The 22583-nt window shown below is 37.4% G+C and overlaps 1 protein-coding gene across 8 annotated transcripts; it reads right to left on the minus strand.

The window, feature by feature from the left end:
• Positions 1–719: 719 nt before the first annotated feature.
• On the minus strand, positions 720–20041 carry PDPN (podoplanin). Of its 8 annotated transcripts, none has more exons than XM_027788236.2 (6): positions 19722–20041; positions 7724–7809; positions 7004–7097; positions 4944–4979; positions 4439–4550; positions 722–3845 (listed from the first exon to the last, which is right to left on the minus strand). In XM_027788236.2, exons 1-6 carry the CDS (start codon positions 19789–19791, stop codon positions 3839–3841), a joined length of 405 nt encoding a protein of 134 aa, XP_027644037.1. In that variant the 5' UTR covers positions 19792–20041; the 3' UTR covers positions 722–3838. The 8 variants fall into 8 exon arrangements, with proteins under 8 accessions (XP_055654702.1, XP_055654701.1, XP_027644028.1 ...); XM_027788219.2 differs by having other exon boundaries at positions 4445–4550; positions 7004–7136; XM_027788208.2 differs by having other exon boundaries at positions 7004–7136.
• Between the last annotated feature and the right edge of the window lie 2542 nt (positions 20042–22583).

Raw genomic sequence — 22583 nt, forward strand, 5'->3', positions numbered from 1 at the left:
GCTCAGTTATGGAATGCTGCAGTAGTTTGCGTATGAAATACAGACCTCTGCACGGCTATTTCTAGAATGCTTGTATCATGAAGTTATGAATTAATTAAAGAATTCTTCAGTAGCATATAAATACATAACAAATATGACAGACTTTCCTGAAGAAATCATTTTTTCTTGATGTTTGCTTGAAGCTGAGTGAAATGTGCTACACTTCAGATTTCTAGGCAGCAAGGCGGTATGAATCATCAGAATATTAAATGTATCAGTGTAGCAGCAGTTGCTGTTTCTTCACGTTGACAGAATAATGGAGGTCTGATTCTTCAGAGCCCTTGCTTTCTTCAGCCATATACTGAGTATCCTGTACTTCAGCTGATAACCGGAAGGAAATTAATGTCTCCACACTCTGCAGGTTCAGATTTAGTACAGCACAATATTTAATATTGAGTCTCCAGTGCTGGAAGCCCCCCAGTAATGTTTTAGTGGAACACTGGGTCACTTGGTTAGGGGTTGATTTCACCTAAGGTTAATAAACCTTTTCTTAAACTAGAGGGAAGAAATGTAAAGGCACAGTCAAGACCAGAAAACGTGGATAGTTTGTATATGAAGTTAAAATGACTCTTAGTGGGAGATTCTGGAGTATAGGAGCAAAGCACAGTTTATTTGAGCAGAATGCAGGCTGTTCAACTGGCGTTCTGTACAGAATCCAGGAAAACTCAGAACTTCACAAAAAGGTTGTCTGCTGTAATGCTGTGCACTTTCACATGGGGTCTTGTTACTCCTGGCTTAACCAATATTCAAAATTGGCCCAAGAATGGCTTTCTTTTGTGGTATTTGCAAGTTAGCAGCAACTGAGCTGGTGCAGAAGAAACTGGTGACATCTGTGCTATTCCCTACAATGGTTGAATAATTCATAATTCCATATGGCATGCATTTTGTCAGAACGTTTTATGGAGTAGTTTCCAGTGCAGACAAGAATTTGTTAACTCTGGAGTAACAGAAAATACTGTTCTTTTACACTGCCACAATAAGAAAAAGCTGTGATATTTCTGCTTTCATAAGAGTTTACATGCATTTTTAGCTAATTCATACAAGTCACACATGCAAATAGAACAGTCATGCATAAAACTTTGTTATAATTATCTTTTAAAAACCAGTGGTATGTATGGACACTTGGAAACAATACTTGAAGTAATCTGGTCCCCTTGAAGTACTGTAACCTAAAAGTACAGGCGCAAAGGACATTAGTGTGAGTGTGAAAAGTTAGTCTTCCTAGCCAAGATAAATGTTTCAACTGTCACAGGAAATGGAAAATGTGTTAAGGTGTGTGTGAATTGTATTTCAGGGATGGGACCTCGTATACTCATCTGTAAGAGACTGCAGACTTGTTTTCTTTAAAGATAGCTGATTTAATATACCAGAACTTTCAGAAATGAAAGTTTACCCTAACTGCATAACTGAGTTACATGAGTAATGCTGCAGAATGCACTGAGTCATAGGTAAAAAAAAAAATTACTGATGCTTAAGTGTTTACTTAGATGCCTTGAAAAAAAATGTTAAATCAAGGTCCCATGGCTTAAAGGTAGTGAAAACTTTGCAGCCTACTTCAAGCTCACTTGTGGGTGTTGGATTTTGTACTTTAAAGTACAATGCCCAATACCAACTTAGCATTAGTGAAGAACTGAGTTATACACTAAGCTTAGACTTGTTATAGGGTTTTTTTTATATAACATGACTTTGTACAGTGGTATCATTAATTTTTCCCTTTTTTTAGTTTTATGCAGCTTTTAAGTGTAAGCAGAAATAAACCAGGTGAGATTATGCTGGAGGTGACACATGAATGTATTATTGCACGGTATTGCATTACTGTGGACAACTTCTGGGATGCATGTGCTCTGCATCTGAAGTTGCACTGCATGGGGATTAGTACTTAAATCCAAACACGTGGGAAATTCCTTAATGTTAGTTGCATCTTTGTGTGGGTGCATACATACTGAATAATTTCAATTTACATGTAATGAACTTGATAGTGTTTTATCAGAGCAGAGTCTCAAAACTCGATTTCATTATAAACTTCCTACCTGTGGATACTGCTTGTAATGTGATGGGAATAGTTATTCAAGGGGAAAGTTGTTCCTGCAGGAAAACTGTAGTTTAGAATCTTCCTTTGGTAAGGAAGAGAATGACTGTTCCAGGTAAAGTATTACTAGGAATAAAAGCTCAGTAATTTGGAGACACCTATGTTTACTGACAGCAAGCTACAAACTAAGACTTTGTATCCAAATATGCTTTAATTCAGAGATTGACAAGAAGTCTAAATTCAGACTTCAAAAACTTTATAGATGCAATAAAGTCACCAGAATCTAGAAATCACAGCCTTTGGATCTAGTCTGTAGGTCTCAGCACAGACCAGTCCGAAGATAAAATTTACTACTTGGTAATCACAGGCTGAGTGTCCCATTATATGAGCTTAAGAATGACACTAAAAAAACCTGTGAATTATTTTTTCTCCCATGTTTAGTTTTTATGATAGTTTCATTTATCAGTGTCAAATGAGTTGGTTGACACTGCACTGACAAGACAAGTAGCAAAATAATTTAGGAAGACTAAGGGAAGTTTAAAACATTAACTTTTTTAAGAAAATAAAGAACAATTATTGTAAAATAAGACAATTTACATTACAACTTTTATTTCCAAAGCTTGGATTGATGTGATAGTTCATGGCACATGAAACAGAAAAGCAAATATAGATAAATTGACATCTTTAGCAATTATTGACCATATGGATTATCACAATTTTTACACCAAACATTTAAGTGCCTTAAAGTTTAGAAAACATGATGCATTGCAGCCACTTGACATAAAAAACCTTTGGTCTGAATTCTGCATTTGGGTACTGTGGCATTAAATACGCCACAGAAAAGCTGTAGACTCCAAAGATGCATTATACTTGGTTAACATATTCTGATCTAGTGTTGCACACGTTATCAAACAAGCCAACTGTACAGTTAGAAAATGAGGCAGATGAAAAAAAATGCATACGCTAATTGAAAGGCTTCTATTAATTCAAAAGCTTCTACATGTCAGCTCTAAAGCATGCTTAGTAACTGGTTAAAGTGACCCATCAAAATTGGGTATTTTCCAAGCACCCTTTCATTCAGGATGTGTATTTCAATCCCTGTATGTCTCTGTAACAACAGAAGACAGGAAATTCCTGGTGCAACAGTCAGATTAGCAAGCTTTCAGTTGGTAGGTCAGTTCCAGCTGGGCCTACCATATTTTGCCAATAAGTCTCAAAAGCAGAAAAATCTGTATCAATAGTGGAAAGGTTTTTAGCTTCCAATATCTAGTATTTTCTAAATTTGTAAATAACTGGTTCTCTCTGAAGCTAATTCCTCCTTTTTGATACGTCATTTGGTAGATAAACATGCCACAAGCACTTAATCAGTCAAAAACACTTATAAGATTCCAGGTATGTTTTTAAAGAAATGCATAAAATGTAATGTGAAATAATTTTTTATATCATTTAAAAATCAAGCTAGCATATATTACCTGCAAATCACATTTCAGTTGTAAATCTCATTGGTGCTGGGTTTTTTCTTACTGCATTAGCTTTTCCTTTCTTCCAGTAAACTCCTGGTTAGTAAAAATCCTATGAAATGTTTATACTCTGTAGTGGGGGAAGAAGTCCTTAGTTGTGTGTGATCCCCATAGATCTGGAATTCTTTGACCATGTTTTCCATGGATCATCTTCTCACACCAAAACAGGAATAGTCTTTAGTTCTTATGAAATAAGAAGCACTTGTATTTTTCTGGTGTAGAATGGCATGGTTGCTTGTTTCAGCTGTTTTCAGGGCCTGTAAAACAAAAACCACAAACATGTTGTTGTTCATAGTTACATGATCTCTTTTCCTCCCTGCTTGTCTTTCCTGTCACTGCTGTACTTCACTTCCCAGTTCATATTTTGCTTTCTCATAATGCTGGGTGAACAGTATTTAAGTGTAGTGTGGTTTTCTTGCTACTTTGTAAAGCACTTTAGATTTGTATGGCACAAATGAATCTCGTTGGTACCAAAATAGCTTCCACAAAAGTCCAGAGCAATAAAATAAAAATCACTTGTCAGTGTTTACATGTTATCCAGCACTTCCAGAAGTTTGCCCTGTAATAATTGTAGTGAATTTTACCTCTGTGCAGCAGAGTAATCCAAAACTTGTGCACCTGATGAGTGTTCTGACAGCATGCATACTGTTATCTGGCAGACATTTTTAAGCAAATGAGGGGGTTTAGATCACTCGCATCACATTGGCAGCTCTTACAGAATCGGGCACTGTGTAACATGAAAATAGGTTGTTTTGTCAAAATGGAAGCATTAGAAATTTCTGAAGCAATTCCTGCGACCTTGCTCAGAGGATGATGCTTGTTTGAAAAGCATGATTAGCAATTTACTTACGAGTACCTGCCTGACATCTTCCTTACAACAGCGATGATTATTCCTGCAAGGATTCCAACTGCAACTATGATTCCAATAATTATTCCAACCAGTGCAATTGTTTCCAGGCCACCTGAAAGAGGGAATAAGGAATGTTAGCATGTTTCTCATGGAGACCACTGATGAGAGGCTACTGATAGAACTGACACTGTTCTGCTGCATCCCACTCCTTGGGGAAAATTTCTTTCTCTCTCATGAACTCGGAGGCAGGTTTGGGAAGTTCAGCAGGCTTAGCTGTAGCCTGCAGACCTGCAAATGTGCCTTTGGGCTGGAGGGCTCTGTACAGATGTAGTAGCTGTGGAGACAGTAATGGGGTGCACTGCAGGAGGCAGGTCAGGGAGTTTCACTTGTGGCTCTTCCCAAAACTTTTATTTAAGAATAGCGTGGGCATAGCTAGTGGCTTTTAGAAGGGTATCGCTTGGCAGTTAAGTTCTCCCTTGTCTTTATAAACAATTCTATTTAATACCTTTTTCAGTTTTCTCTGGTTCCCCACTCGGTTCACCTGTAAAGCCAGAAAGAAAATAATTACTTTTACTCTGCTTTCTACAGAGTTTTGCATCCCAATTTATAATGCTATATCCAAGGGAAACTTTCATCAGCTAAATCACAATGGTTTGAGGGCTGTGTAACGGGTAGTTCTGTTGACAGGAAGTGAGCAGATGAAAAGCTTGAGGGAATGAGGGCAAAAAGCTCTCTGAAGTAATAGAAAGAAATTAAAATCTAATGGACTGATTGTGATCTAATATGTACCAGCGAAACTTAAGTGTGATCTCATTAAGTTCAGTAAGGATATACCTGGTGTAAAATGATTATAACTAAAACAGAAGTCAGATTTTAATTGAGGTTCAGGCTGGTAAAATTTTGCCTTGCTCTCAGTGTATTTGCTGAACTATTGTCTATTTAGAAAGGGGTTTTAGCAGTTTAAAAGTTTAAGTAGCTTTTTTTGTGTATGGAAGATTGTACAAAATCTGTTTAGTACATTTATCTAATTCTGGAATTGAATTTTTAGTGGAGTCCCCATCAGAAGCAGATGAAACACAAATGCTACTTTTAATTCATTAGAAATGTCATCCCAATTCTTTAGTACTTATGTCCTTTAGAAAAGTTCTTCAAATTCTATCTGCAATTCAGATCTACTAAACACTGCTTCTGTTGTTTAATGGTAAGAGAAGAGGTCTATGCTCTCAGCAGAGACAAGCAGGCTGGAAAAGGAGATAGAAGCATGTACAATTTCTAAAGAAATGAGTCTAATTTATTGAGGGACATAAAATTGCCATTGAACACAGAAGCTTCAAAAAGAAGGCTAGGTAAAGAAGGTGTTTGCTCATGTCTAGAAGTAATTGGCTCAGGCTACTTAGAGGGCAAGTAGTAAATTATATACACACTGTAGGACTTCGTAGAAATACAACTGCCACCAGATAGATTTGACTGTTTCAAACCAAAGCCTATATGCTAAAACCAAACTGACTTGAGATTTGATTGACAGACTGCCATTCATGTGAATTAAGCTATCACAAATGTATTCTGATAGGTGAATGTGACATACTTGTAAGCGTCACAGATTTCTCAAACTTATGACCTGGTTTTTTAGTTTATATCTGAGGTAAAGTGCACTGTGAGCATCTGTTGGCAGCAGCTATTACTGTTCACATAAATTGGAGAAACCATGCTTCATTTGTTTAGACACTGCTAAATTTGCATTTAGTTATCAAAAAGTTGGTCTGGAAACAAAAAGACCTCTCTTCTCATAACTGCTCATCTGGCCATTTTAAAGTGAGATTCATTAAACTTATGACCAGTCATTGATACTGTTGCAGGAGGGGAATATTGGAGCAGAAAGTATAATCCCTGTGGTTTTGTTTTTTTTACTGGTAAACACAAGAACAAACCACTAAGAACAGTCCTGATCCAAAAGCCATATAGAGCATATGCCCATTTGTTTTGCCCACACATTCTCCTGTACACAATCAGACACAAAGGTGTAGGTACTCAGCAAGCTGCCTGGAAGACAGCTGAGCAGGCATAAGGTAAACGGGTCAGAATGCACTTTACCAGCTTCCTGCACCCATCTGTTGCTTGTTGACTACTGTATAGAAATGGGTGCAATTTTCTTTGTACATGCATGACAGTAATTTGTGTCTCTGCAGGGAAGCTAAGACAGACAACTCAGCCAAAATTGAGAGAACAGTCAGGCTCTAACAGTTAACGTTTTCTGCATTTGAGTTGGTCAAAAAAAAAAAAGGAGAAAAAAAAAAAACCACCCAAAAAACCACAAGCTGGAGAGCTGTTTCTTTTCAGATGATTAGTATGAAAATCAAAGTGAAGGCTTCAGAGTAGAACTGGCAGTGCATTGGTGAATAAAATGGTATAGAAGTAGTTTTAGATATCTTAACTTTTTCCTTTCAAAAATCAGCAGTGCTACCTTTGAGAGCACCTTAAACTTGGTACTTGAATTTTCCAGATATTAAGTAGATGGCGGTAAAACTCAGCTATAAAAAAAGAACAATGAAAGATACTTGTTTTTACCATCAACATCTTCTGTGTTAACTTCATAACCAGTAGAATTAACACTCTCTTCAGCTGTGGCAAATGCACTTTCTGTGGTCATCAGTTGTCCAAACTGCAAGAGATTTGTTACATTGTGTAGTCTTGTGGGCAACTATAAGAATTGGTGGGGGGGAAAAAGAGGGAAAAGAAAACCTCAGTACATCCAGTCTACATGTATGGAATAAGCATTTAAATTTCTTCTCCTATCAGGTGCCTCACGGATGCTTTTTTTTAGCTATCACCTGTCATCTTTGACTTTTGTACAGTGACAAAAAAAAAGCCAATTTGTCTTCCCAGCTAGAGGCTTTCCAGATCAGAGAACCTTTCAGTTGAGGACTACAAATGGTGTAGGAAAGGACTGCAGAATATTGCAGACCTGCCTTTTTTTCTGTTTCTCTTTTTTTACACTAGTTTGGCAGTTTGGTTTCACTGAAGCTAATGGAGAGTTACTGAATTAGAAGGTAAATGGCAGTGAATAAGCAGGTTATGAATGCTTTTTGCAGCGCAAAACAGCTACCAAAAAACCTTTAAATTGTCACCTTCAACATGATTGCTTGCAAAGCAAAAAAGCAGTGGTGTTAGAACTCAAGGTTATTCTTCATAATTTATAATGATTATTCAAAATCTAAGCCATGAGACAATACTAGGAATATGAAATCAGGGTAACCTAAAGGAATCTCTATTCAGTATGATACTCACCAGGGTTGGTAATTCTTCATATTCTGTGTCATTTCTCTCTCTGAAATCAATTGTTGCACTTTCTTCTCCTTCTAGAACTGAGCTTGCTGAATAAAATTTTAGAAAATTTGTTAGGATCTTACTTGGTAGTCACATGTTCTGGCTACTTTGACATGTAAATTTTGTTAAACATGAGATCTATGTAGAGTTCCATCTCCCTGCCCCATGCACTTAGGTTTACAAAATTATCTGGATTAACTTTGAATCTGCTGTACTCTTGTACAAAGCTGTAGGACAAAACTTAAGTACACATTTAACCCTGATATAACCTTGAAACATATTGGTTAATAAAAACTGTGGCCAAGAAAAGATTTATTTCTTTTCTTTGAAGAAAAGATTCCTCCCTCCTGCCCCAGTGGATGCGACTTCCAGATTTCAAGTTAAGCATTAACTTATGTATTTGGATAAATTACTTCAAGCATCTTTCGTTTTCTGAAATGTAAGAGCTTTCTCCCATCTTCCAGTTCAGTCCCAGCTGCAACCTTTATTTTTAGAACTATTGTTATTATTTACAGGTGTAGCTATAGTTTAGAAAATATTCCTGCACAAACCTACTCAAATATTTCTGAAGTGGCAAACCCTACTTGCCACATTTTGGATTTTTTTAGGTAACACTGTAAGGTCTCCCTTTTTATTCTAGACCTATGCATGTCATCTGTGGTCTTTGGTATAATGGACATTTAAATTTTGGCCTGCACAATGCTCACTCTTTACAAAGACAGCCAGACTTCACCAATAGGAAAGATGAGATGGGACAAGGTAGAACATGAAAGATACAGATATGTGAAGATAACTGGCAGTATCAAGAAAATATTGAAAATGTAAGTATCATTCAATTAAGCTTCTTGCTGATTCATCAAACTATGTCCATATACAGTATGATGTTAATGTGGTATGGTACCTGATCTGTATGATTACAAAGCTAGGTAAGGCTGCTTGTTATGCTGTTGCCTGGGGCGTAAGAGTTCTGCTAATTCCAGATACCAGCATTTACATTTAAAGCAAAGAGCTACTAATAAACATTGTCCTGAGCAAAAACTTCAGGCAAAAAAAACCTTAAAACTTCTGAAAAAATCTTTCCTGGATTTGGAGTTTGCATCTAACTTCTATTTCAGCAATCAGAGCAACAGTTTGTCCAAACATTTTCAAATCCAGCTTAAACTTTTTCAGAATAACACTGCGTTATTGCTAGGAAATACTGCAATGGTAGCTGATGGTTGTATGACTGAGAGCCACATTCATGCTCTTCAAAAGGCAGAGACCTTTTAGGGCTGTTGGAGAAAACCCTGGCTGCTTGCACATAATTTGCCTGTGATGCATGCTAGGTAACAATTGTCAGCTGCTAATAGGCTAATTATGAACAAAGAATAACTAATCTTTTTCTCCTTTGCAAGACAGCTTGATACCTCTGTAATTTGGTAAAATGGAAGTGGTATATTGGTAGTGCTGCATAGTGATGTCTTCATGGAGGAGGACAGCTATTCACATGAGTTATTTAAAGACAGGGATTTACTGTACCATTTGAATATTTTATGTAAGAGAAATATTCATGACCTGTTTGTTTTATTAAATGTTAACACTGCTTCTACTAATTTCACCTGCTTTTTAGTGACGTAAAAACATTCTCATCTCCTCTGCATTTGAAGTTAGACTATTTCTGAATTGTTAGACTAGTTCCATGTGGTAAGACTCACATGAAAAGCTATGATCCTAAATGCATCCTACTTGTGTTGTATATGATAGAGGCAAGTAAACAATTTTTGTACTTTGACTGAAGTTAGAAGGAACGGACACTTTCCTTGGTATCAGTAAAAATTTGAAAAAGAATAGAATCACTTTGGATCAGCTGTGCGTATATTACTTGGAAATTATTTTTCTTTAATTGAGTCCCATTTTTTTGTTCACTTTATAACTGTCCCTTTTAAAATAAAGATGTTATTTCAAATGAAAAAGACAATATTTAATTTTGAAATGAGTAAAAGAAAAAAATGCACTGGCACTTTAAAGGAAACTTTTCATAAAGAGGATGAATGATTTGACACTGGAGAAAAAAAATATCTGTTTCTGCCTGAAACTCTCATCTGAGTTCTACTGGAAATCTGCAAATATTTTTTCTTGCTCCCAAAACTCATTTTTGAACCAAATTACAAATTTTTCATCCATCTCTAACCATGTAAGACTGAGAGCTTTGTCCCATTGCCAAGAGACTAAACACTGATCTAAATTTAGATTTCTAATTCCATGTTTACTCAAGTAAATAGAATTTTATATTTTTATACCTTTTATAAGCCTGAATACAGATACACTTTCTATTTAAGAGCCAAAAGGGTGTGCAAGTAGTACTTTAGGCACTAACAGATGAAGAAAGTATATTCATGTTATGCCAACATGAGACCTAATATAGTGGCTAATTAAGCCAGCCAGTTTCCCAAAAATCACCTTATAATCCTTGCAAAGACCAGAGCAGGCCAGGGTGAATCATATCTCCAAATTAGATGGTGTAAATAATGTTTTGGTCACATTTGAAATACCCCAAGTAAGCAGCATTGAAAATTTTCTGTTGAGATGGAATAAAGGGGGCTTGACTTTTAGGTGTGTTGATTTAGTCACATTCTAAAGATCAGGGCATGTTAAGATACAGCACTACTTTATAAGCAAAAAGTATTTTAAAGTAATGTCTTTAAAGTACAGTACTGGGATTATGCTATGTGAATGTCAGGTATAAAGAAAGAAACAGCAATAGAGCTCAACAACATGAATTGTGTATGGAACAGTTTACCTTGTAATCCCAGTTGGAACTGAAAAAACAGCTTTTATTCACTGGTTGCAAAATAAGCAAAGATGGAGAAAACCAATTACCAGAGGAAAAACACCAAGTAGAAGGTGAAGTTTTGTATGTTAACAACAAGCAGCTTATTCAGAGAAGCTGCTTATACTCTTGGTGTGGCAGTAGCTTTCAGCCTGAAGAATGACCTGATAGTGAAGTCGGGAAAGGAAACTGTGTCACAGAACAAAGGTGTAGAGAATTAGTGAATGTCGCAGAAACACAAAAGAATTATTCTGTGCGTGATAAAAGTTATTGCAGATTCTTGGCAATAAGTGCCATGTAGAAAATCTATTTCAGTGCATTTGCCCTCTGTACGGTGATTGACAAAAGGAGGTGGCCCAGATTAATCTTTACTAATTTTAGGTTCTTATTAAAGGTGCCTAAATAAGGTGCCTGCTTGCCCTTATCTTCTTTTATAGTCTGTAGGGAAAGATAAATACTTCTAGAAGGTAATTCAGCTCACCTGAGATTTGGGTCATCGTTAGTAGTGCTGGCTTTCCTTAACTATAAAGGGAAGCTAGAATAATATGGCTCCCCTGTTAACTTCCTAAAGCTCACAGGTCAAGCTGATTTCTGCTACTGTCAAGTTCTTGTCCCAGCCCTATCCAATCTACATAATACTGTGTTCAAGCCAAGGTGCTGTATTTGCTGGAGAATAGTCCCTGGAGTACGTTTCCAGGTTTGATTTTTCTGGACAGATGGTGGAGGTGGTCTAGGTGGTAGTTAAGCAGACTCTTAGAGACTGGGAGGGGATGTGTTATTGGTGTACTGCATTTGTAGGATGGCATATTTAATACTTTTTGTCAGAGGAAGTCATAATAAAGTAAAAAATATTTAAATGCAATTGAGAGAAACTAATTGGACTTGTAACTTCTTTCCCTGTACCCAGTACAAGGCATATATACCACTGACATAGAAGAGAATGTAAATGGGGTGTAAGGGTGTATGTGCTGTAGTCATTTGTTGGTTTCATCTTATGTGGGCCAAATGTAGCAAGAGCCATCGGGTTAAGTAGTGCTTCTGCATATGTTCTTAATATTATCTTAGAGGAGGCTGTAAATAAAAACATTGCCTCACAGTGCTATGATTGTCTCCAACCAGCCCTATCGCCTCTTCTGTTTGCAGCTATACATTGCTGCAGATGTGAATTAATCATTACATCTCTTTTCTGCCAAAGTTCCAGCTGGGTGCGTTTCACTTCAAAGTCCCCAGCTGCTACCAGGGTGCAGCTTCTCACACCAGGAGAAAATTTTATGTCTTTAAAAGTTTAATACTGCTTTGAAAACATCCCATGGTTAAGCATCCCATGACCCACTTAGGGGAAGATGAGCTCACTACTTATTGTTATGCATGGAGTGACAGTTTACTAGAAAAACCTCTTAGGGTTGCTTTCAAAGCACAGTGGTTTTGTTGGAGAGTGAGTTGTAAAACTGTTGTTCGTTAGCATTTCTTTCAGGTATCTCCAAAACCAACAAAGATACTTCTGAAGATGAAAAATGTTGTAAGATCTTATTTCTTTCCCAGCAGTCTGGATAAACACAGACGCTAGTGGGCAAAGGCAGTTGTAAGCCGGTATTTTAGTTTAGTACTTGAAATAGGAAGCCCTCAAAATAGAATGAGTTTCCATCTCTGCGATAAAAGACCAGTAGGTAAAAATGGCTAGCCTTAAAGGATTCCCTCTAGGAAGAACTCAAATAATCTTTATTGCTCATTGTCCCTCTGCTCCTATTTGGGGTGGGGGAGAGGGGGGAGCAGCTTCAGTTATAACAGCTAACAAAAATTAACTAGCAGGTTAACTGTCAAACAAAGGCTTTGATCTTAAAATGCAAGTTTAGTTTTATCTGCATCTTATATTTTAGTCTATCCAGCTCTGCTAGATAAGTGCTTTATGGAATGCTTCTCGAGAAAAGCAAGGGAAAGAATTTAGTGGGACAGGTCACTTGGGAGATACCACTCTTCTGTTTGAGAGATCACTGAGCTAACTGTCTGGAGTGGACTAATGTTTTTCAGTATCTGCTTCCTGAATTGGTGCAGGCCAAGTGGTGGTGTTGGACTGTCGATGTACCTGTGTCAGGCATCCTGTTTTGGCCGTGTTTTACTCAGCATTTATGTCCTGATACAGGAATTCTCTTTCTGAGGAAGCATTATTCACTCACAGACCTTAAATTGATTATGAGCAAAGTAAGTCTTCAAGTCAGTATCTCATTATTGGAGTAAGTTCAGTTGTAAGCTCAGTGGAAACTTTTACTCATGGTGGTGGAAGTTTAACAAAAATGTGTGACTTGATAAGGTATCAGCCTTCTGAATGCATAATATTTCAGCAGCAGCTCTGTAGCTTTCAAATACAATTTTGTCTGTTATTTGGCCTCATCCTCAATTAGCGAAATGGTTAAATACTGCCAAATCCAGGGTAGAACTTTTTTTTTTTTTTACTTTGAAAATCTGAGGTTCTGAAGAATATGATATAGTTTATTCTGGATTTTGAGCCTTTGGACAGTTAACATTTTTAGACTTTAGAAAGGCAAGGAAGTTTTTTTAATAAGAACCAAAATTCTCATTTGTACCTGTGGCTTCTGCAAAATTCATGACATCTGCAGTATCCTGAGAACTTCGTTTCTTTAGCCTTGGCATTTTCTCTTTTTCTGTTAATTCTTTCTGGAAGCTTGAGTAATGTATCATGACATAATACAGAAGTGTCCTGGCATGTTTAAGTGTCTAGACTTTTTGTTGTTGGGGAGAAAGTATGTACTGCCTGTCTAAATCCTGAAGTGCATGCTGCAGTTTCCTTATACAAAGATCAACAGCTTTGCTTTATGTAATGAAGGAAGGTGAGTGACTATGAACTTTGGAAAGTATCTGCTAGATGAAAAATGCTCATGATGCACAAGGAAGGACTTAACTCAGCCCTATCCAGAGTATGACTGATTTTGCGCAGGTATTCCATGTAGCTCATGATCACAATGTTTTGCTGAATTGTCAGAAACATTTCCTTTGGTCACCACACCCTACTACAGATGGTTTCTATTGCTGTGGCTGGCTTAGCCAAAGGAACAAAACCAGAGTTTGAATCTACAGTGCCAAGTGGCAAAGAATCGCTTGGCTGCTTCTGAATGTTCTTAAGTCACATGTCTTCTGAATGTTATAATAGTCTACATTGCCATATATAGGACACCCACAGAAAAGTAAAACAAAATGCATTTTAACTGAGTAGATAGAAAAATAACTGCTCGTCAAGTGCTTGCTAGAGGTATATGACCCACAACCAGAGTTAGGAAACAAAGCCACAAGAGGAAAAGGTGGTGATTTACTACGCTTTCTCTTATGCAAGGATAAAACTGGCCACAGAGCTGTGGCCATTAAGACTGCAGAAACTCTATTACAGGATATTCCTTTAAAATATTCCTTGCAGAACTAGAGATGAATCTTCTAAGTTTTATGCTTTGAATAGTGTTGCTGTGTTAATCTCTGATTTCTTGTCTGGTAAGCACGCTGACCTCAGTTGCTATCCCATGAATGTTGTGGGCTAAGCCTACTTTCTTACTGCCATTTGCTGCCCTGTGACCCTGTTTGCAGTCTTACTAGCAATTTCATTGTTTTCTCTGAGCAGTAGGGGTTTGACTGGGACAAGAAGATTGGAGTTGTGATCAAGCTGTAAGTCTCTTTTGCATCTTTCTGTAAGTGGCACCTAAAACTGCAGCATTACCATACTGTGTTTATCCCATTCACATGGTCAAGGAAAAGGGAGTGTTGCAGCTAAGGCAAGGAGAAAAGTACAAAATTTTGTGTAGTGGATCAGCAAATTTTATGGTGTGTGCAGCAGACAATCCATGTTCAAATAGTGAGATATATAAATGCAGACAAAAGGAATTAAGAAATTACCTCTAATACAGTAAAACTAACCTTTTCCCTAAATCACTTCCTTCCTGAAACTGAGGGCCATTCACAGCTGTGTTGGTAAAGGTTACTAACCCCTTATATCTGCCAGCAGAACTCTTTGCATGATCATTTCTTAACTCATTTCTTTGAAATATGCATGCTAAACTAAACTGGAAACTGGTTAGGCTTTAATTTTGTTCACACAATGATTTTTGGCTGGCTGCTTTATATTGCCACACAGCAAGCCAGATCCATTCAAATATGTTTAGTCTGACTTTGATACTAACAAACATACTAGCTAGTATGTGGATGGGTTCCGTAGTCATAAAAACATATCAATATGCATTTGGCATTAAGTGCATCCCCTTCACAGACTCAGCAGCATCTCTCATATTCTGCTCAAGCCCTCCTAAGAGAGTATGTTTGCCTGAAATGGTGTACACAGCTGAATTGTGCCTTCACAAAGAATTGTTCTGATGCAACTTAAGCTGGCTGTAGTGTTTGCAATCAACAAATACAAAATGGAAAAAACATGAGGAAGTCATAAAGCAACATGAGAATGTGCTCAGCATCACAGTTCCTATTTCTTTTGAGTGTCTTTGGCCAAGCTTCTGAGACAGAGTTGGAAATCAATAGTAAATCTGTCTCTTACTTTTCTCATTTGATTCTCTTCAGAACAACCCAGCATACCTATAGTCCCAATCCTTATCTTTTTCTGAAATGCTGTGTAGCAAGTTGTATGCTGCACAGCTATGTGAGCATTGCTGCAGCATTAATTCAAACTGAGGGTATGGTATGTGCGCACAGAAATCCGAGGGGGCCGTTATAGAGGCTGCCTGTCTGCAACATGGATCTGGGATGCGGTGACTAGTAGGACCTGGCAGCATTTGGGTTCTGTCCTGTAATTCCAGACCGCATCCAGACAAAAAGCAAACAAACCAACAAAACAAACGTGCAACTGAGACAGACCATATGTTAGAGCTGGGCAAACAGTAGTCATTTCTGTGGTACGTGTGTATGTATGGCTTGCCTCAAATGACACAAGGAGGAAACACTGCATGCTTCTGTCAGAGCCCAACAGCCTGCATGCTGTGGGCTATCCTTCCTTTACTGGTTGGGTTTTTTTATTATTATCTAAAAAATGCTCTCTAGGTTCTCAGTTGCTTATTTTTGCAGATGACTTACAAATACGAGATCTGGGGTAAACGCCTGGGTTAGTAGAAGCTGTTGAATTACAGGAGCTGAGAATCTGGCCTCTCTGTTCCCAGTTCTCACTGTGCAGGTTGAGTTACTGAAAAGTCGACTTGCAAGCTTTTAAATATGCCTATTTCCTTTGCTTGTAAAGTTACACAGATTCAAGGAGTAACTTGACATGCAGATGGGCAAGCTTCTCTGCTTTCCCAGTGCAGAGGAGAAAGCAAATTTTATCTGTTCTCTGCTGGTCTTTTACCAAGACGCTGCAAAATACTGACTGATTTGCAGACCTACTTACTGAGACCCAGTAAGATGTTTTTTCCTTCTTGTGATAATTAAGTTTTGGGTATTGAACATGCAGAGCTAGATTTGTATCATGCTAATGTAGTTTACAACAGGCATATATGGGGACACACGTGCAAGTGTACTCATCATTCATAATGCAGCCAAATGAAGGGTGAAAAGTTTTGTTGTACTTATTTAGTAGAAAACTGGCTCCCTTTTCAGTCACATGCGACTGTTCATTCTGTTTGTTCATTTTGTTTACTACCAGAAGCTACAGAATTTGATTTTTCAGAAGACTTTAGAGTTGCCTGCCTGTTGTTTGGTTTTGTCACTGAACTGACAACAGAGTTTGGGTAAATCAAGATACTTGCGAAAAAAATCTTTCTTGTGATTTTGTCAATTCTGGGTTTTATAACGTTGAAAAACATAGAAAACTTAGTCTTTCATGGTTGACTGTAAACTTCAAATTCCTTTCTTACTGTATAAACACTTTTCATCTAAGTTAACCTGTCCATGTGCTTGCTTTTAGTCCAAAACATAAGTAACATGACCTAGTATAAACCTGTTTAATTTTGAGACTTGCATAAGGAGGTATAATCTAGTATTTGCCTCTAGGTAAGATCAGGCATGTGGACAGTTGATACAGCTCAAGTGGCATGTGGTAACTTGTTAAACAATCATGTTAATTTTTGTTCATGTTATGTGACAGCCAGTAAATTAATCTTCTCTGCAATGATACTTGCACAATGGGAAAGTTTTCAAATTAGGAAATGCATTGCCTCTGTAAAGCACTCATTTGAATGCTTGTGCTTTTAATTGTTCAACTAATGCTGTGCCCAGAAAAAAATTACACCAACTTCCATTTCAACTCATTTGGTGTGATCCTGTGTGGAAAGATTTGCCTGAATTTTTATATGCTGAACCCGACCACAGAAGGACAAAAATGTATCTACTAGTCATTCAATAGGGAAATACCTTAGTCTAAATATTCATCAGCTTGTATAGAGTGCTCAGGGCTGTTCTTGGTGGTAAGAAAGACAAAAATACTTGGTTGTTTTCGTTAGGATTTAAACCATGAGTAGATAACACAAATAGAGCATGTGTGAATGTTTTAAGTAGACAGTGAAGTAAGATCTGTCACTAGGTTTTCTTTCTGTATTTTTCCTAATTTCTGCCATTTTATTTGGAAGCTTACACATAAAGTGAAGTGAATTAATATGTTAATTAACTTCTCCTCTACATCAATATAGTATTTTATGCTGTTACAGCTTTGTTATGTCTTGCTTTATGTGACTCAGTTAAAGGAGCCTTTATCCTTTCTTTTGGAAACCACATTGCTGCCTTTGTCAAGAGTAGCACGAATGCAGAAAACTTTAACATGTATCTTCATTCATTTTTAACTTACTGGTGTTAGATACAATTTTCATGTTCCCTATGAGCAAAGAATATATAAGCACTTCTGACTTCTTCCTCTAAGATTCATAGGTTTTCACAGAAATGTTCATAGGTTGGCTGGTAGCCCTGTTGTTGGGTCAGTGGTAACTGCTATTTTTTAATCATGTTTCTGGTTCACAGTTGTCCTGAAATGTTTTCTTTGCCTCTGACTTTTTCATAAAGTTGCAGTAACTCAAAGACAGCAGATAATAATGAAACTACTCAAACTGTGGATCACTACCTGCAAGGGGGAAAATGCTATGCTTAAAACTAGGATCAAGAGCTGAATTCAGTTTATTTGGCAATTCAAGGAGAAATTTGGAACCAATAATAATCCTTTTGGAAATACACTTCCTGATCGAAACAAATCTGCTTTTCTTGATTCAGTCTCAATCCATAAAACAGAGTGTCTAGATAAATCTGCAGGTATTCTGTTGTTATATTTATGGCCTGGTCAGGGTTAAGAGGTATCAGAATCTGATAGGGAAACTTTTTTCCTCTAAAACCCTCAGGCCAAATTGACTAGAGGTTCAGGTATATGAACATATGCACTCCTAGTCCTACCTAGTATTATACAAGGCAAAAAAATTCTCCCATCTTCACTGCAGGCACAGATTGCCAAAGGTGGCATTAACCTTTTAAGTTAGTTCTAACTTGTAATTGCAGTGGTTATTGCTAAACAGCAGCAATATGCATGCAAAATATTTGGGACTTGCTTATTTTATATCTGGAGTCTGTTCTCCTGGTGTATCCTTTGGACATTATCATAAATGACTGGCTCCACATGAAGAAAAACTTGTAAAATCTGAACGGACACAAAAAGCCTTAAATATTGTGAACTATGTTCTAGATCCAGCTGTAGAGTTCAATGCAAACTATGCTGGTACTGAAACAGAGGTGGAATCTTGCAAGCAGGAAATATTTTATCATTTTTCTGGCTAGCAGGGTTTTAACCAGATCGATGCTGTACTCCTCTGGGTTGCAAGGAAATATGCTTAAAAAATAAAAAACCCCTTTTTTCCTGTGCTTTAGTATCCTGGAAACTGTTTAAGGGAATTCTGTAAAATGGTGGTGGGTTTGCCTCATTTCTTATGGCTTTAAACTCTGGTACTTTCAATATTGATGCTTTTTAAGAATAAGGTAGCTGGGTGAGCCTGAAAAGCAGTATTTGTGATTGGCCTAATACCTGTTGGTTTTAGATTTTCTGTGAAATTCTGAAGCATAACCCCAAACTTCCAGCCTCATATTCTGACATACAGGACACCAGGAATTCCCATTAGAAGTTTCATCCAACATCCACATGTACCTGTATATCGATATAGCTCGATTATTTCCAGCAGAATGATAATTGTCACCAGGCCAAAATCAGGTGATATGTTTGGGTTAGGGTCCCCAAGTCCAAGGCAGACAAGTAGATCTCTGCTTTGGAAGACTAGTGGGTTGAGTGTCAAGTTGTTTTCAGGGCACTAGTGCTTGGAACACGTTCTATAGCAGTGGTAGCTGTATTTCTCTGCTACAGGCATACTTTCTGTTTGCGCATACATCAGGCACATTGCCCAATGGCCAATTCATTCATAATGAGTCAAATACTACGCACAAAGACTGAATTTGAATGTTATGTTCCTGGAATCAAGTACTGCTCAGGGTAATTCTGATTTACTGTTAATAAATCAGACTCATCTCCTTTAACTGAAAAAGACTTCAACATCTGTTTTACCTAAAAGTCTATATTGTATTTTTCTTCTAAAATGCGACAGAAATAGTTTGCCAAATCAATTTTTTCCTAGTAGATATATAACACTACATAACACAAATCTGTCTTGGGTAATAATTCTTCCTGGTTTAGTTTCCCTTGCTCGTATGGCTTAAGTTAGTATTAGCAAAACCCTGCAGAAGGCTCATTCTAAGCTGTTGTCATGCCTCCAAGTACCAGAAGTGAACTCTTGAATGGAAAGATTTGTAAGTTACTTTCGTAGAGTTTCACCACCTAAATGTCAGTAACAGCTAAATTATTGCTTGCAGTCTCCGTTGCATATATTACAGTGAAACTGAAGACATTTCCAAGGGCTGTTGATGTAATGTCTTCCCTGACTGCTTGTACTGTCCTCCTTCCCTTACACAGACACCCACAGAAAATGCCTAATAGAGCGTAACTCTGCACATCTGAAAACTTTTGATGTGTTTCTTTCCTGATTACAGCCATAGTAGATGCCCAGTAGTAGCTTAAGAATTCAAAAAGTTTTATAAACAGGACAGAGCAACTATATTGCCTATAAGTAAGCACACAAACTGTTAAATTACAGGAAATGACTGGAAATAACGTTAACCAAAGTTTCTTCTTACCTTCTTCAGCAAGTGCTAGGAAAGGCACGCTCCCTAGGACGATGATGAAGAATTGAACTTTAATGAACATCTTTGATCTGCTTAGAGAAGAGCTTTCCAATCCTGAGATCAGATGGATTCAAATTCTGATTAATTTTTTTAGAGGCAGAGGAGAATTGAGATAACAAAAAGAGATCACTGCAAAAAATACTTTGGTATTCCAAATATTCCTTTAACCTCTGTAGTCTAAAGGGGAAGGTTTTCCCAGATGATAACTACACAGCTAAAGAAAACTGAGTGGAGTCGGCATTATTTTCTTTAGCCAAGGGGTGGGAGCATGTCTAAGGTGGTCCTCAAAGAAGACCAGGCCCGCCCTCTGCACTCTGTTTGGTCAGTACTAAAATTATGATCTCAGCCCAGGTTTAAAGTTACAGGAGCTGTTGTGGCTTTCAGGAGACTTTTATTTAGCAAAGGGGGAAAGGGTGTTTAGGCAGGGTGAGGTGTTCGGGTAGTTCCCTCCCTTCTGCAAACTGTCCTTAAAAATATTTAAGGAACAACACTAAGAACATTTTTCCTGTTATTTCCAGCTGTGAACTGGTGGAGGTTTTCTTAATTTCAGTGAGCCCCCATGTTTATCTGAGCAAGTGTGGTGCATTTAGGGATACTTGAAATAGTTTTAGGATGGGTTATTTCTGCAGTAAATACTGTCTGAATTTTTCTGCATGTCTAAGTCTCCCTCAGCTTGTGTCCTCAAGTGACACCCTAGCTGTAGTCTAGCATTTATCTCTGCCCACAGGCTTGCTGGCCTCAGTGTGCTAATATCACCCGACAGAGAGGATTTTTCCTTTTCATCTGTAACTGTGAGCAGTATAGCTGTACAATGGTCTGTGCAAGACTAGTTTTTCCTTTTGTATGGTTCTGCGCATCAGCATTGCGTGGCATGTATGCAAGACTAGATCAACACTCTGCCAACATCTGTTAACGGATACTTTCTCACACAAATAAAGTTTGTTAGACGGGACTGGGGCTGAAGCAGGACTTTGGGATCAATGTTTTATATTAATCCTTTTCTGAATCTTCCCTTGTCCTGGACAAGTAATGAACTACCGATTTACATCTATTTAGGAATGTGGTGAGTTTTAATCAGCGCTCACATGTGAACTAACTATACCAGTGCTTCATCGCTGAGTGAAGGACTACATGACCTTCTCCCTCAGTGTCTGTACCTTGAAGTCCTGCAGCCCAGACATCAGACTCTGAAGCACAGCAGCAGAATCATAGATTTGTTTCCTTTCTGCTGACAGTTGTGGAGGAGGTAACCTCTGAGAAGAGTGGGACAGACCTGTGGGAGAGGTTTTATCTTCTTTAGAAAACAAAGAACAGCGAAAAGAAAATCTAAACCATGGCTAGGTTGTTTTGGTCAGTGACTGAGTCAAGAGCTGTCATTAAGACCCCACAGTGCTTTGCAATATAAAGGAGCAAAGCAAAGTCTAAACATAAGCAGTGATACAGTGACGTAAAGAGGGCTCCAGGTAGGAAATGCAACACCTTCCATAGGGGTTTTCTTTACTTTTGAAAGTGATAAGTGCCAAAGGACTTTGTTAGCTATAGATATAAATTATGGCACTATAATTGTGTTCTTTGTATTGAAGAACACTGGGAGAGTAGGATGAAAGCAGCCAGTGCCAATGCAGGAAAACAACAAGCAATATTGGCTCATTGTCTTTAGAAAAACAGTAAAATAAATATTCCCATATACCAACTTTCAGCATGTCTTGATTCTTAAAATCTGGGATTAATTATTCATCTATAATGCTGCTTCAAATTTATTTAAAAGCATGTTTGCTTATTGGGAAATGCCACACATAAAACTGAAATTTGCTAGGGGAGTATGTCAGTTTTAATTAAACTTATTTTGATAAATTGAAACAAATAATTTTTTACTTTATCAAAATGGAATGTTTGGAATTCTGTGTGTATTTTCAGAACAAAATAATGTAATACACTATGAAAGACAAACTGGAGCAAACAGTGACTTTTTAATGTTAACGAATTATCATTGGGAACATAAAGAAGGTATTTTTAGGGTTTCATTCAATTTTCTTCAAAGGTCCACTGAAGACCTTTCATTTTTATGATTACTCATATAAACACATTTGTCTCAGGTTTAGGAATAAGCATTTCTAAAGAAGGATAAGATATTTGCTAGATTCAATAATTTCTTTCTTTAAACTGTACTGTATTCTGGGTATAGAACTGAAGCTCTTGAGCTTGCAGGAATTGGAGATGTCCAAGTTCCAGTGGATACTTCAACACTTTTTAACATTTTTATTATTCTGCCCAGTAAGGAATAGTTTCTCCTGTACGAGGTTATTTCTCCTGCTCCAGCCTGTTCTTGAAAGAAAAACTCTTTAGATAAATTTATTGAACTATGAAGAATTTAATAAAATCTGCTTCTGTCACAGTATCAAAGTGCAACAAAGGGAAAGAAATTTGCCTACAGATGCAAAACAAGATAGTGGAAAAGCAAGGAACGTCTTTACTAATTGTCATCTTGGAATGAAATTCTTCCTTAAGGACAACCATGACAGGAACTTGCCTTTCAGTGAGGACAGCATGTTGCTGAGTAAGGAGATAAAGGCTGGAAGCCATTGCTGAGCCCTCTGATTTAAAACATCAATAAAATTCTTTCAGAAGAGCCAGTATATCTTTGGGAGAGTGTATGGAGCCAGAGAGAGATGAGGAGTGGTTTTCTTCTGAACTGTATCATATTAATGGTTTTTTTTAGATGAAACTATAGTTCACTGTATTATAATTCTGTTAAACTGATAGGTTTTGTGGAAAAAAAGGAGTTATGCTAAGGTTCTGATTTAACAATCCATC

This window comes from Falco peregrinus, chromosome 3, assembly GCF_023634155.1.
Source record: "Falco peregrinus isolate bFalPer1 chromosome 3, bFalPer1.pri, whole genome shotgun sequence".
NCBI classification, from domain to species: Eukaryota; Metazoa; Chordata; class Aves; order Falconiformes; family Falconidae; genus Falco; species Falco peregrinus.

What these genes read in the sequence shown, in the direction of transcription:
- PDPN (XM_027788208.2), bottom strand. Translation starts at nt 19,791, where the DNA reads ATGTTCATTAAAGTTCAATTCTTCATCATCGTCCTAGGGAGCGTGCCT. An exon ending in ATGAAGAATTACCAACCCTG is followed by an intron (nt 7,137 to 7,723) that starts GTGAGTATCATA and finishes CAATTCTTATAG; the next exon opens with TTGCCCACAAGACTACACAA. An exon ending in ACCAGAGAAAACTGAAAAAG is followed by an intron (nt 4,551 to 4,943) that starts GTATTAAATAGA and finishes TCCCTCTTTCAG; the next exon opens with GTGGCCTGGAAACAATTGCA.